Source organism: Rhinolophus hipposideros, assembly GCF_964194185.1.
Source record: "Rhinolophus hipposideros genome assembly, chromosome: 3".
Taxonomy (NCBI): Eukaryota; Metazoa; Chordata; class Mammalia; order Chiroptera; family Rhinolophidae; genus Rhinolophus; species Rhinolophus hipposideros.
In genome coordinates, this window is record NC_138049.1 from 14,382,730 (window position 1) to 14,397,716 (window position 14,987).

Below are 14,987 nucleotides of genomic sequence, written 5' to 3' on the forward strand. Positions count from 1 at the left end.
TCCCCCTAGAATAATAATTTATCTATAGAATTTACACAGGGAATGATTTTTTTCCTACTGTCATCCACTTTTCTCAATTGAACTCTTATGACTTATAAAAAACTCCCATTTATTTTCAACCTCAGGTTGAAGAGTAAGATATTGTAAATCTAATGGACCTCAGCGTGAAGTTAGCAATGCTCCACTCTAAAGCACTCTAAAGAAAAATTTAAAAGCCATTTTCCTTTGTATGAGAAAAGTTAGGCAACACATATTTTCATTATACTAGAGCAGCGTGTTATGCTTATATTGGGAAATAAAAGAATTGCTTTTGAAAGTGTCTAAAACTATCAATTTATATTAACATGCTTTTGTTCTCTGTAAAATTTTTTGTCTACCAAAGAAAATTTAGAATATGAAGTTATATGAAAAGAACTTTAATTTTTGCCAAAACACTTTTACATTAATTTTTTTGATTCAATAGTGAAATAGTTAAAAGGATCTCTTGTTACTGCAAAGTAAAAAAGAAAAAGATAATCTAGTGAGAGATCTAGCTTAGCCACCTATGAAGGAAACAAATACCAACCCAGACATTAAATTCAGTATTTCAAAAGTAATCCAAAGATACAAAAAATGGTCTGTCACTGAGATAGGGTATATCATCATTACCCTGAATCATTTTCTTCATGGCTTATAAGGCAAGACAAAGTATTATAACTAAATGTAGTTTGAAAAAAGCTTGACTTTTCTAGAATAAACACATTAATTCACACTATAATTTACTTTGTACTTTACAAACTTTATTAAATAATGAGCATTACTAACTTTCATTATCTTATATACAATATTTAAACTATGTTTTCCTAGATGCATTTTTTTTGCACAAAGAATAGAATAGATGAAAAGTGAACTCATTAAAAAAAAAAAAGAACCTTCAGTACAGAGACCTAATAAGAACATGACATACTTTGAAGTACATCTACCCTTTTTTCCTCAATTATATACATCCCTACCCCACCTTCAAAAGAAACTATTTTAAACAAAAGCACTTAATTGATAACTTTGAGGAAAAATACGAACATGATTATATATATATATATACACAAAGCTCAAAATCTGCATTCTGGCTGACAGAAGTGATCTATAAAACTAAAGATTTGTACTAGAACCTAAAGACAACCACAGGGACATTTTATACAGTAAGACATCCACCTTCGTGCAGCAGGTTGTATTCCTACAGATGACATCAAAGCCGTCAGCAAGACATTGGTGTGAAGAATTAGTCATTTCTGAGAGTAAGATCACAGTACTATGGACAGTACAGAATTTGGGTCATAGAAATTAAAACGCAAAAAACTCAAGACTGCCTTCTTGGGACAAGAAGAGTCACGTAACTTTGTTTTGCAAACACAAGTCCCTCTAGCGAGTCTAAGAACATACCTTCTCACAGTGCTTATCTGTTCTGATACTGCATAATCTCGAAATCTCATTACTATGTTTAAAGAAAGGCAATGAAAGAAGAGCTGTTTCCAGAACATGCTATTCAATGTGGACTTTGTTCAATAAGCTGAAAGAAGAATAGTATAGAGAAGCATAACTTGGGTTATTTTTTGTTATTTCAAAAGAAAAATGAGTGCCTTAGGTATGTGTTTGTCCAGTAAGGATGGTCACATTTTATTTTATGGTGAGGAAAAAGGCACAGGACTTAAAAAAGGGAAAAAGAATTATAGTAAGATGTTACCGATTCAAATCAGTATCATTGCTCACCTTCTAATGAAAAGCCTAGATCCCCTTACCCTACACATATTATCACATCTTTTATGATGAAAACTCAGAGGGTGCGGGAGGGGCCACAGAATGTAAAACTGCTTAAAATGAGAATACAAATGCTATTGTTTGAGAAATATTCTTGTTGCACTGAGTAGAGTCTTCAATAACAGAATTTTTTTGTAAAGGAGCAACAAATTTACCTTCATTTTTCTCTTTAGCTTCTTTGATTTTGCTTTCTACTCATAAGGTATTTTTGCTTTTGTTTTTCAGTTTTCTTTCATAAAGAGTTAAATTTGTACAACATGTCACAATAAACTATTTAAAGAACATAGTGACAACATAAAAGATGTTATTAGTCAGAACTTATTAACCAAAAATTCTGTTCTTTTATATGCCGCAAAACAATGAAGTAAGGCCCCATGTTACATTTGGTTTAGGAAATAAATTTCATTGCAGTCAAGGAAATCCTCCAGGCTGGGATCAGGTAATTTGGCTGGGCACAAAACTTATGGAAGTTCATATGAAAAGCTGCTCTGGAAAAGGCAACTTTAAAGTGCTTTGTTTTATTTTAGCTTGTGGTTTACTTCATGTTGATTAGAGAGAGGAACAAAAAACAGTAAGAAGGGTTCTATCCCCTCCCCCACAACTGAAATGTGAGGAGCTAATCAAGCTATTCCCATCAACCCATCTTTTCTAATATTTAAGTCAATTTAAGTCAAGCTATTCCCATCAACCCATCTTTTCTAATATTTAAGTCAATTTGTATCTTCTTGCACTCAGTTTTCTTTATGCCATTGAGAGAATCATTCATTTCACCCTAGAAATCATAAAATAAACACAATGAGCTGCACATTCTCCAGGCCTTGTCCAGGAATCCAGGTAAAGATTTTGGCTTATAGAAAATTGGTCTTGCTACATTCTGATTTCCAATAGTTACACAATTTCTGCATTATAATGAACTGATGTAGGAGTACCAGCATAAGAAACCCTAAGATGGACACCACAGACTGTATTCCAATTACAGAGCGTTAGCTTAAGTTATTCTAGGGTCTTGCCATAAATGGAACAAAAATGCCAGATATAAGCATAATCCTTTAAATAGCTTGATTATAGTTTTCTTTCCTTTTGAAAACTTGTGGAAATGCCTCCTTGCTGCCTTTGAGCCCTAGCATGAAACTACTCGTGACTTCTGGATAATAAGAGAGGATTATTGCATTTCTTAAAGTCTGGGCACTACTGTCGGGATATGGGAAAAAATATGGCCATCTTGTTAAAAAAAAAAAAAAGCCTAGAAATTTTCAAGTAAGATTGACTTACATGAAACATGAAGACAACCAGCATCAGTAAACACAGTTAGATGCTGACATTGGCTACAGTACAATCCTGGCTGGATCATCAGCCGTTTCAAAACTTGTGCTGTAAAAGAAAGTCTATTTTACACCTCTGGTTATTACAAAATTATTTTAATCTGGTACATATAAAACACCTCTCAGTATCTGTAACTTATGAGCATAAGAAATTAATTCAGGAAGCTACTATTAAGAACCTTAGGCAAAGCTGCTGGAACTAAGACACTGAAATTTTTCCCTTAGACTCTGGACAATATTTTGCTGATTGGGAGATGGGCCCCTCCAGAGATAGTCATTCAGTTTTTCAGAATCGTTGTATGATGTCAGATAGGGTGAAACCCCAAGTGTGCCACTTACTGGCTTTTTTGGAGTGCATGGACTATTCAAAGAGTAAGACATGTTGCTGCAGACATTATCAGAAAAGTCAGCATCCACGATCTTTGGGTCACACTTCTTTCTGCGACTGTGAGATAGCTCTAATTCTGACTCATCTTCTTCTGACTTTATTTCCACGTAGTCATCTTCGTCCCCTTCTGTCTCTTTGAAATTGGAAAAATAGTTCTGTGTAGCTATTTGAGCATTTAAGGGTAAATTTCTATTTACTACCAGAACTTTCTGTGAGTCTTGGAGAGTGAGATCTGAGCATTTTTCAGTGCCCTGCTGACATGAGTCACCTATACCTGGCAGCAAATCCTGGTGACTCTCACACCTTGAACTTTTGTGTAAAGACAGCAGTTGTTTCTTTTCCATTTCATTAGGGTAGTTGATGGAGTCCACTGACTTGTTTATCAAGATTGAGGAAGATGAGTGGGACCTGTTATAAGGCTGAGACTTAGCACTGATTCCTATGCGACCCAATGAGTTGTAAAGATGACTGTGACTCGAGTTCTCTTTGTTAGGCTGACTGACTACCACGCTGTGTCTCTGGATAGAGCTTAGCAGGGAGTCAGAGGTTTGAAGAGAAGGCACGGAGCAAGCTGTGGACAATTGTCTTGGAGTACTTTTTGGATTGATCTCTAAAGTAGGATACTTTGGCTTTGAGTCTTGTTCTGGCCGGGGACAGAAATCTGATAATTCTCCATTACTATAGGTTGAATGCAAAAACCAATCCTCGCCACCATGCTGGGCCTGGGAAGGCAATGTAGACCTGATGTTGGCAGATTCTTGAGGGCTGGCCCAGCCATCCTTCTGAGTCTTAAAGGGAGTTTCTCTGAATACAATCTGCTCATACAGTTGGGAATACTCAGCAATCCTGGCACCTAGAAGGCAAATATTGAAACAATAAATATACATAGGATTATTCCTACATGAGAAGATTAAAAAAATATGTAACATTCTAACCTTTTAAAAAAATTTAAACAGTAGACAGAACTTTTAAGTTTGAGGATGACTAACCACTGAATATTAAGCAACACAAACTAATAAAATAATCCATAGTTTAATAAAAAATTTAAAATGCCACCTAAAAGCTCACTTAATTTGATCTATTTCTGGATTATTTTATTTCAACAGCAGGTCTGCAAGTGTTTGCTATTTGTAATGAAAATTTCTAGTGTTCTTTACAAGCATGAACTAGTGTCGGTGCTAAAAAACAAAAAGGGGGGCAGCATAGAAACAAGGAAGTTAGTGCTAAACCCTGGTCAATGAAAAAACAAGAGTAGTCATTAAAAGAAACATGATCACACTTCACTATACAATGGCTACCCTTGGCTTCTCTCACCAGTCTTGATTGCTTTCAGTCAACTACTCCCAGAAGAGTGCTCTCTGCAGCTGAGGCAGCCCTCCTGCCACTGTCTGGGAGTCAATGTCTACAGGAGGTCCTCCCCTACAGGATGTCAGAACTGCGTGTATTGACTGACCCACATCTCTTCTATCCCCAAGAAGCCGGGCACTGAAGTCTGTGCTTCCAAGACATTAAGAATACACCATCTGTGCACATAATCAGTAATCGAATGCTCTCTAGTACTGGTTCCAGAATAGAATTTAACCATTACTTATTTCCCCGAGAGCTACTGCCACTTAAAATTAAGACATGAGGTCATTTCTCCTCTTTGCTCTCCACTTCTGAGTACAGGCTTTTCTAAAGACATTAACAGAACCATGCTATAGATAGAGCATTCTCTTGGGCCAGGAATGATTGAAGAGAGTGAGCCCAAAGATGTGAATTTCAAGAATGGTTTCCTCCCCTCCCCCCAATCCAAGTACCCATACAACCACCCTAGAATCGAAGAATTTCACGCAGCGTCACTTAGATCACAGCCACACAATCTCTACAAAGGGAATCTATCCCATGTATGATAACCAAAAAATGACACATGACATTTTCTTCTTCTTTAAGCTATTTACATTTTAAATAACCAGTTAGTAAACTATTCCTTGAATTTATACTAAACATTTAGTTCAATTTCTTCCATTTCTTGTGAGTCTATCTTCTGTGAGGACAGAAAACAACTTGCTGTTACTTTGTGTGCCTTTCAATTGCAAACCTCTCAAATTACTTCCCCTCTGGTCCCTGAAATCAGGGAAGTAGTCTTTTTAACTTCTCATTGTAGATCCTATATTCAGATCCTTCAAGTTTTCAAGTCCAAATTCTTGGAGGGACAGAGATTATTAGTTTAGAATTTCTAGTAATAAATACTTGAGCTATTACTCCTTCAAGGACATAGTAAAGACTCTCAATACCAATGAAGATTTGACAACCCCTTAACACCAAGGTGCCAATGTTAGCTGTCCTGAAATCTATAATGTTTCATTAACTATGAAACCCAACCAAAGGCAGCTGGACCTTCAGACACAGTCATTGGTTAGCAGTCCCACCTGAAAGTCAGATGGTTCTACCCAAGCCATTGTCACCTGCACTATGGCCCTGAACGTGATCCCACAGCTGAGGCAGGAAAGCTCTAAGATTTCACAAGTTTCCAAGAAGATGACAACCTTGGGGAAAGCAGTGAGAGCTAATTAAACAATTCAGTTGAACTATTCTAGTACCCAAATTTAACCATACAGTCTTGTAAAGTCGTGTTCTTATAATTAGAACACAGTGGCCCACCATGTATTATCCAAAATATTCATAGTATTTCTTAGGACTTTTTCTTCCTTGTCACATTCTCTTTTTCTTCCTTTGCTTAATAAAATCCAATTTACCTCTCAAAACCTTCCATAAGCCCTATCGCTTCCATGAATCCTTTTCTAACTGATTTCTCTTCTCTGAAGTCTTATATATATACTTAGTGTGCACATATATATACTTAGTGTGCAACCAATACTTAGCTATTGGTTGTGCACTCATGCATGTATGCATACACACTTTTGTGTTGCTAGTTGTTTTATATGAGTTAATTATTCCAGCTAGTCTACGAGCTTTTAATTTTGGAGAACAATCGCCACAGAGCACCAAGCATAGTTCTAGAAAGAAATTGGTCTCAAGAACTACTTAATTACTCAGATAATTTTTGGACTGCCTCCTTCTATTTTAAGCATAGTGTTAAAATGGATATGCTTTCCCTAAGGCAATACTACTGAGAGTGGAAAGGCAGCCTAGAAATCAAGGGCATAGCAGGAAAAGGGAAAGCAGGAAGATAGCCTTTGAATAAAATGCTCCTTATAGATAACCCACAATGCGTACAGTTCATCTTTGGATAATAAAAACATTGGACTTTCAGAAATTTGGAATAAAAAGTATTTCGCAAGTAGACAATATACTGTGTCTACCTAAGTTTTGGGGGGTATTTATTTATTTACCTATTTAGTCCTTAGCATGACCTTCTAAGGGAGTCTCTAACTGGCTTGATGGCAGTGTGAGCAAGAGACAAGCTTGCAGAGCAACGCCGAGCATGAGATTCTCTTAGCCAGATGTACAGCAAATAGCCAGCCCAAGATGACATCTCTAGCCTAAAAAGCTTACTATGAGCCAGCTGGATCAAAGTGTCCCCTCATCCTTAGCTCTGATATGAACCGTCTTTACAGAACGTGGACATTATCATTATGTGACAACCCCAGGGCTGTCTCAGGTTGACTTCTCTTGTAAGTTTAAAAGGTGGAGTCATTATGATTCCAGGTAAAAATGTGAAGTGATCTTTGCTGAGACAAGTGTGAACTATACTGTTTTCAAGACAGGATCAAAATCAGCGTTTCTCATGTTGCCTGAGATGCAGACCAAAGCATAAAATGTTATTTCACTCTCCCTACTTTGCATGAGGAGGAACATTCCTCAAGCCGGTATGGACTTTTCTCCCATGTAAAATAAAATAAAAAAATCACACACACACAAAAATCACACTAAAAAGGGAACCCCAAGGCCTCCTTGGCCTCAAAGACTATCAGGAGGGAGGCCGGACTGAACCAGACGGCCAGCATGCTACATCAGGCTCTAAAAAGGTGGGAGCGACTAGACCTGGTTGGGTGATTTCTAGGCGGAAATCGGACCCGGGGCCTGTAGACCCCGGCTAGAGAGTTCAATAAAGGTGCTTGAGACTTTCGGCAGGTGAATAGGGTGCTCCTCCTTCCGTACAACACCGAGAGCAAGCTCCTGGCAAAGTGGCAAGGCCCACACGAAGAAGTCTGGAGAATCGGTCCATCCGATTACGATGTCCTGTGCCCAGATAAACGAGAGAAAGAAAAGGAGTCATCACGTCAACTGATTGAAAGCCTAGTGGGCACAGGAAGTGGTCTTGATCCACCTAGATGGAAGATTCGTCAGGTCCGAGAGATGGCAGGCCCTAGGGACGACTCCACTCTCAGAAGGTGGCATGGGAGAGATCTCCTCCTCGATAATAGCCCACCATGTCAAGAAAGGACCCAGACACAAAGCTGATAAAAGATCCTACAGGATCCCAAGACAACACCAGTAGGCAAAACAAAAAGAACAAACCAAAAGCAAAAAAAAGCAAATGAAAATCCCAAAGAGAAATCTATTCATACTTAAAAGTGGGTAACAAAGACGACTGTTCAAGGTAGTTGTAAGCCCTGGCGATTCAGTATTGAAAGAAGTGCTTCTGTCAAGCTTAGAGTTTTACTTTTTAATGGATGGTCCATATTCAAAACAATCTGGCTCAGGTGATGACCTCTTTTTAAAGGACAGTCTGCTGATCTAATCCACTACCATCAGAAATGTTAGTGTTCTATTTTCTCTCATTCTGAGGAGCCCTAATCTAGATTCAGTCAGTGGCTGCACTGCTAATACACTACTGTTTCCAGCGCCATCTTTGCCCCCCAGATAGTCCTTCTGCAGCTGGAACCCACCAAATAGTCACTTTTTCATGGCCTAACAATAAACCAGCTTAGCAATACTAGCATTACAAAAGGAACATGAATTAATTCAAGCATATTTCTGCAAGGAGAAAAATATATGCGATCTAGTCTCACATTCATACAAAATCACTTTTCACCTTTATTGAAAAAGAACAACTCAGAGAGTCTAAAATCCTTTCGGTAGCAATTCCAGGGCTTACCTTCCCTATCTGTTCAGAAATTTTACTGTATGACTAGCTCTAGGAAAAGAGTAAAGCTTTAGACAATTTCCTAAATACTCTCAACCTTAAAAAAAAAATTCCCTCCAGTCTTGTCATGTAACTTGTGGATTCATTTAGGACTTGGATGTCCCCTTCGTATTCTCTGATTTCCATGGAGATAAAGAGGGTAGTGGCATCAACCCGGCTAGATGAGCCCTTTCCCCATCAAGCTAAGTATCTGAATGTGCCCTTAACACTGAGCCATCTGGGTTTTTTTTTACTTTAATTGGAAAACTGCTGCCTCTCATTTGATACTGACACGGTTCTCTGTCAGAAAATCTAGGGCAGGGAATTCTTAAATATGACTGAAAGGACACACTGATTTAAAATGCTAATTCCTGGGCCTTACCCCAGCAATGTCTCTGGATCTGGAGGTGAAAGTTGCTCAGGTGAGAGAGCCAGTACCCTCAGGTATTTTTTCTTTCAATGACAATCGTGTACTTTATTTACATCTATGCTCTATGACTATTGATCAGTGTTAAGTTTCGTCCTTCTAAGCCCTTTCAAATTTAGCCGTGGAATATGTACTTCTGTATAACAGAGAAAAAAAGTCCAGCTGTGAACCTCTCATTCCTTTAGTCCTAATCATACCAATATGAGACGTGAGATCCTGGCTTAGTTCTGCCCCACAAAGGAGGCTTGACTAAAAGAATTAAATTTCTTGGAAGCATATATACGAATACCAAATGAGATAGTATTAAATGCATTACAGCAGCTTTTTAAAAAAAATTAACTAGTAACAGAAATACGTGAGAAAACAATTGAGATATAGTGTGAACAGCTAAAAAATAATGCAAAACAGACTTTTTGTCTCTTAGGATGAGTAGGCACTTTTGTTGGGATTCTGGAGCAGAGAAAAATCCTATTCCATATGTTTCCAAACCTTAAAAGCTTATGCAAGCTACTCCTCCTCCTAACACCAATACGTGGGGAAAAGCACTAGATACCACAAGTAAAACTGATCGTTTTTCACAGTTCAGATTATATTAAGCTCTTACTTAAAATATCAAATCTGTAGTGACAATGTTACACGTACAACAAAACCCTCCGAGACCACATCACGCTGCAACTTGTGTGAGTCGGTGAAGTGGGAAAGGCGAGTCACGGCCTCGTCTGTGTTTGTTAGTGAAGGGAAGCAGAGTTTGCCAACTCAAAATATGCCTTTTGGGATAGGGATTATTTAAAGCCGGTTATTTGAAGAAAAGAAAGACTCAGGAAAAACCTTTGACCTTCCCCCTAATTGCCCAAAAGGGATTTAGATAGAGGAGCTTCTCCAGGAAGGGAGCTATCATCACAGATAACTAGTTTTATATGAACTAGGTGTGATCGATAGGGAGGAACCACGCAAGGCCCATTTGTTCAATGTCCTCCCTGTGTCCCATTGTTAAAGATGGCCCAGCAAACATTTCTTTACCAAACATTTGCTTTTCCATGTCCATGTGAATTGCTTTCCTGCCCTTTGAAGTCCCCAAACACTATCCACTTCTCTTTAGCTCAAGATGGCACCTAAGCCCCAACTGACCAGTGTGTTGTTAGTTGTCATATCCTTCTGGCACCCTCACCTGTACATCTATAATAGATTTTGGACTTTTTCCCTGTTAATCTGTCTTACGTTAACCTATTAGCCCAGCCAGAAGCACTTAGAAAGGTTAGGGGAGGCAATTATATTTTTGTCAGCCCACATTAGTAAGTCTGTGGTCTCACTCCGAGAGAATGAACGTCTGAGTGACAATATTCTCACGGTTTTAAGGACATTAGAACCTGAGAGCTGCTCTCACATCTTACTTTCAATAAAGAAGAAAAGCGGTGTGAAGGAACGTACCGATGGCAGGCCCTCCTTGCTTCTTTTCTTCCAAGATGGCTGCCAGATCTTTATGCACAGATTTATGCAGCTGGCTGGCGGGTGGCTGCTCCAACTCTGGGCTTTTCACTTTTAAAAGTTGATTTGCCTTCTTAATCTTCTGACTGTACTGCCTAGCCATCATAAAAACCCTGCTTTTTGTCTTATCTGTGGCCTCCACCCCAGGGTCAGGGTTTTCCAGGTCTGTTTGGGACAGACTGCTGTTGGCCAAGTCATAGGGATTTTCCATGGGAGGTACTTCACTTGCCAGAGATAGCCGGTTAAGACTCATAAAAGAGCCTTCTTTAGATATCAAGTCTTCTTCGAACGGGCAACTGGCCCGGCTAGCTCTGCCAGGCCTGTCTTTCAGCGGCGTGAGGAAGGCATGGCTCTCAGGGAGTGAGAGTGTAGACATGGCGTGTTCTGTTTCTTTGCTCAGCTCAGGTGTGCTCTCGGAGTGCAGTCTGTCTTGCACATCATCTTTGCTGACAGGAAATGCTGCAAGGAGCCGGTCTCTAGCTTTGACTTCATTTTTCTTGATGTAATTTTCCAGGTCATTCCAGATTTCGTCTACTTCTTCAGACAGTTGATCAGATATAGACTTATCAGCTATAGACAAGTTACAGCTGAAAGAATTATACAGCAAACTCAAGTAATCATTATCAGAGGCTCCCTGGTGGTAAGGGGTTTCGTCCTCGCTGAATTGGAGGCTATCCTGGGAAACAAAGGGCCTCAGGCTGTCACAGCACGCAAAGTCGGCTTCCAGACCTAAGAAAGTGGTCCTCTTGTTATGCTTTAGGCTGCTGCATTGGAAATCCAGCGAGGGTGGATCTGGGAACCCTATAGTGTCGTAAATATTTTCCTCAACCACCTCAAGTTCATGTGTGCTTTGGTTTGATAGCTGTCGACCTGTCACAGCTCCATCTCTCTTTGTGTGCAGAGAGCTCTTCTCGTGGCCAGCTTGCCTCTTTGAGAAGGCTAGCTCTGGGGTGCTTTTGGGGCGAACAGAGTCCCTGGCTAATTTGGGGGGAGTGGATTCAGCTTCTTCCCGTTTTGCAACCATTAGTTTTAAGTCCTCATAACTTATGTTGTCATAGACATGGTCTATATCGTCGATAGTCAGCTCTATAGATGACCCAAAGGGAGTCATTCTATCCTGCCCTTCTGTTTTAGGGTCATTCTGCAGCTCCCTTCGGGGACTGTACTGAGAGCCATCGCTGTCCCTAGTTCTTATTTCAGAAGGGGACATGTTGCTCTCACCAGCACTGCTGGCCCTCCGTACAACCCTGTGGCCAGAGCTGGGGGTCTCAGTGGACTCAATCTGTCCCATATGCCAACTGCAAGGGCGACTTGAAGTGCTATCCTCACACAGTCTGGTAGAGTTCAAATCTGAAGAGGAAAAGGATGGCACAAACATCTGATAATCATCTTCATCATCTTCATTCTCCTGTGGGGACCGTCGACTGGGGAACAAGGCTTGTCTGATCTGGTGGTCCGTCCAGATGTTTCTGACCGTTCCACCCCCACGAAGCACGCTCAGAATGGCAGAACTGCTGGGTTGACTATTCCTCTGGGCGGGAGATGGCCCTGCTGAAGTTCGCTGGGGAGACCCTTCCTCTCTGGAAACCTGAGAATAAGAAACATACCGATTGAATGCACCATGGACACATAACTTATGACATTTTCCTGCATTACTCATTGCCTCTTCCACTAGACTGTAATATTCTTAAAGAAAATGATCAGTAAACATTGTTCATTTTAATTGAGTTGAAAAACACCTCAAATTTTTGCAAACGGGGCAGAAAGGACAAGAGCTCTATTTGCATAGAAATAGGCTGGGGCTGTTTGCAGACCTTCTCCAAACTTAATGGTCACAATCACTCTGTGAATTAGATAGGATTGTACCAGTTCCACAGTAAGGATGGCTAAGCTTATAAAGATTCCGTAACTTGCTTTCAGTAGTCAGTAGAAAAACTAAGATGCAAATCCAGGTCTGAGTCCAAATCCCTTATCCCAATGCCGGGAATCAGCTAAATACACAAACCTCTTAGATACTTCAAACAATTCCGATGTACACTTGGCAAATACCATTCTATGAAGGAACATACACAGGGGTCAAGGGCTATCTGATTTCTACCTGGTTTCTATCTGGGGTTTGACTCCTAAGAGTCTTACTGTGGTTGTTGGTGTACCAGACCCCGGGCCAGTGATCCGACTGCACTGGTTTTCCCTGGTTTTTCCCTTAAATCTGCAGGCCTGCGATGAACCTGACCAGCACTGGCTTGGCTTACAGATTCTAGGCAAAGAGCCTTTGTGGTAGGAATGTAATTTAATCCACTGTTGAGCTAATGAAAATTTTGCTTTCTTTCAAAATACATTTAATTAAGTAATATTTAGATGCCTGTTAGTAAGTAAAATATGAGTGACACTAATGATGCCTAATCAAATGAAACAATGGGGTCTTTTATAACTTGGAACTTTTCTTGATGGAGCTCAATTGTGCAGAACGGGAGTGGACTGCCCTCTGAGGCCCTCTGTAGTTATAAGGATTAGCTTCAAAGAGTTAATTTGAAAGGGTTAAGACGGGTTCAAACTAATTAGTATCAGGGACATATTTTCTGATCAAAACACTACAGTAACCTATTGGAAATGTCAAATTCGCAAGATGTTTTTCATCACTTGTCAATGAAACTGGGATACATATCGCCTTGGAAGATCTACCTGTGAATACATCTGCCTGCCTGCCTGTCTGTCAGGGAGAGAAGAGAAGAAAGGGAGGGCAAGAATAAAATTTCATTCTAAATGTTGTTTTTCTATTAAAAATTTAAAACTAAAAAAAGGTACAATTAGTTGTTTAATCTTTTGTTCCTTTTTTCCCACATAGTAAAACCATGGACCATTTGAGGCTTAGGAATAAATGAACACACACACACACATATAGATACAGTTTTATATTTATGGCTCTATGTTTTTCCCCCTCTACCTTTTATTATCTCTCTTCTTTCATCTTACTCAGACTGCTCTGGAATAATGTTTATAAAATATAAGCACCCGGTAACTACATTTTACGAAATAAACAAGTTAGTATTAACTAGCTAAATCACGACAAAACATTTTGAGAGTATAACAAAAACGATTTTGTGAACAGCCAGAATATCTTCTTAAAACCTTTCATCCCAGAAAAATCCCCAGACATTTTAGAAAATTAGGAAACCTGCATTGTTAATATCAAAGTATATTTTTAAGGTAATTACACTTGAGATGAAGATAGCAGTACTTTGGAAGCTGAAATTTTACATCGAATAAATCATCAGGAGAACTGAAGGGAAGTTCGTATATGGATTAGGCACAACGTAGAAGCACATAGTTTAGATTTCTCAGTTTCACAAAAGCCAAGATGAACATTTTTTCCCTATTTTTCCACATCTAGGCATTATGGCTATTTAATAATAATATGGTAATAGCTGTCATTTATGGAGCACTTGCTTTATGCCAAGTACTATAATATGCACTTTTAAAAACATTATCACATTTAATTTGTTTATGAAAATCAAATAGATTTAAAAACTCAAAATCTCACGCCAAATTTCAGGACAATGATCCAATTAATGTTAATAACTTTCAAAAGCTTCCAAACGAAAATGTGTTCTACCTGAAAAAAAGAAAAATCCCCATGCCCTAATTTTAGGAAAATCACTTAGTGATAAGATTATGTTGACTTTTAGACATATTATTGGGTTTAACTGAAAGATACAGTGTTTAGTAACAGGGTCACTCTGTCCATGTACTAAGGAGTCATGCGAGTGGAATTGTGGGGGAAGAGTTTTTATAGTGACATCCTTATAGATACAGAACGTTAAAAAAGTAGCCACAATCAGTTCTGTCAGAATTGTTCATTGAGACAACTGATCGGTAGCCATATTGGACGTGGTTTATTCAGGTCAGGATGCAGTATCTATTCATCCATCATAGGTAATAAATTTGGATATACATCTTCCAATGGAGAATGCCATTTTTATTTCTCCTTTCCTAGCCTTTTATCAGAGGGAGAAAAATCAAAACTTGGTATCGTGTAGTTTCATTGTTATGACATATGATTATGACTCTTATATGAGCAGCAGGACCATATTCTTAGAAGAGGGTCTTTGTGACTGAAGGCTAATTCTTTGAGAAAGGACCAATACTCAGGATGTAAAAGCCCTGGTCTTACGGCACAGAGGCACAGGGCCACGTGGATGGACCACACTAGCACTGTGTGGCTTTTACATCCTTACGGCGTCTGAGGCAAGAGCAGAGGGATGAAGAAATTGTTGCCTTAGTTTGGAGAGATGAAGCAGGGGAGGGAGAGAGGCAGTTATAAGGACGAGTCCTCACTTAAATCTGTCAAAATGGAAAATAATTGTTTATACTTGGAACACAGGCTGGGGATGAGATATGTAAGAGTATCTATAAAAAGTGCCTCCAGTAAAGATTTCAAAAAGAAATGTAATAGTGCTTACCTTTTGGATGTCTTGTGCTGTTTCTGAAAAACAAAAGTTG

At 39.1% G+C, this 14,987-nt stretch overlaps 1 protein-coding gene across 2 annotated transcripts in view; it reads right to left on the reverse strand.

Moving 5' to 3' along the window:
* Positions 1–453: 453 nt before the first annotated feature.
* PLEKHG1 (pleckstrin homology and RhoGEF domain containing G1) overlaps positions 454–14,987 on the reverse strand; it is a 214,113-nt gene continuing 199,579 nt past the window's right edge. For both annotated transcript variants that reach the window (XM_081044592.1, XM_081044591.1), the window contains 3 exons: positions 14,948–14,970; positions 10,431–12,075; positions 454–4,357 (listed from right to left, as the gene is read on the reverse strand). In XM_081044592.1, the coding sequence (XP_080900718.1) occupies positions 3,297–4,357; positions 10,431–12,075; positions 14,948–14,970 (2,729 nt within the window). In that variant the 3' untranslated portion in view covers positions 454–3,296. The remainder of the gene's footprint in view (positions 4,358–10,430; positions 12,076–14,947; positions 14,971–14,987) is intronic.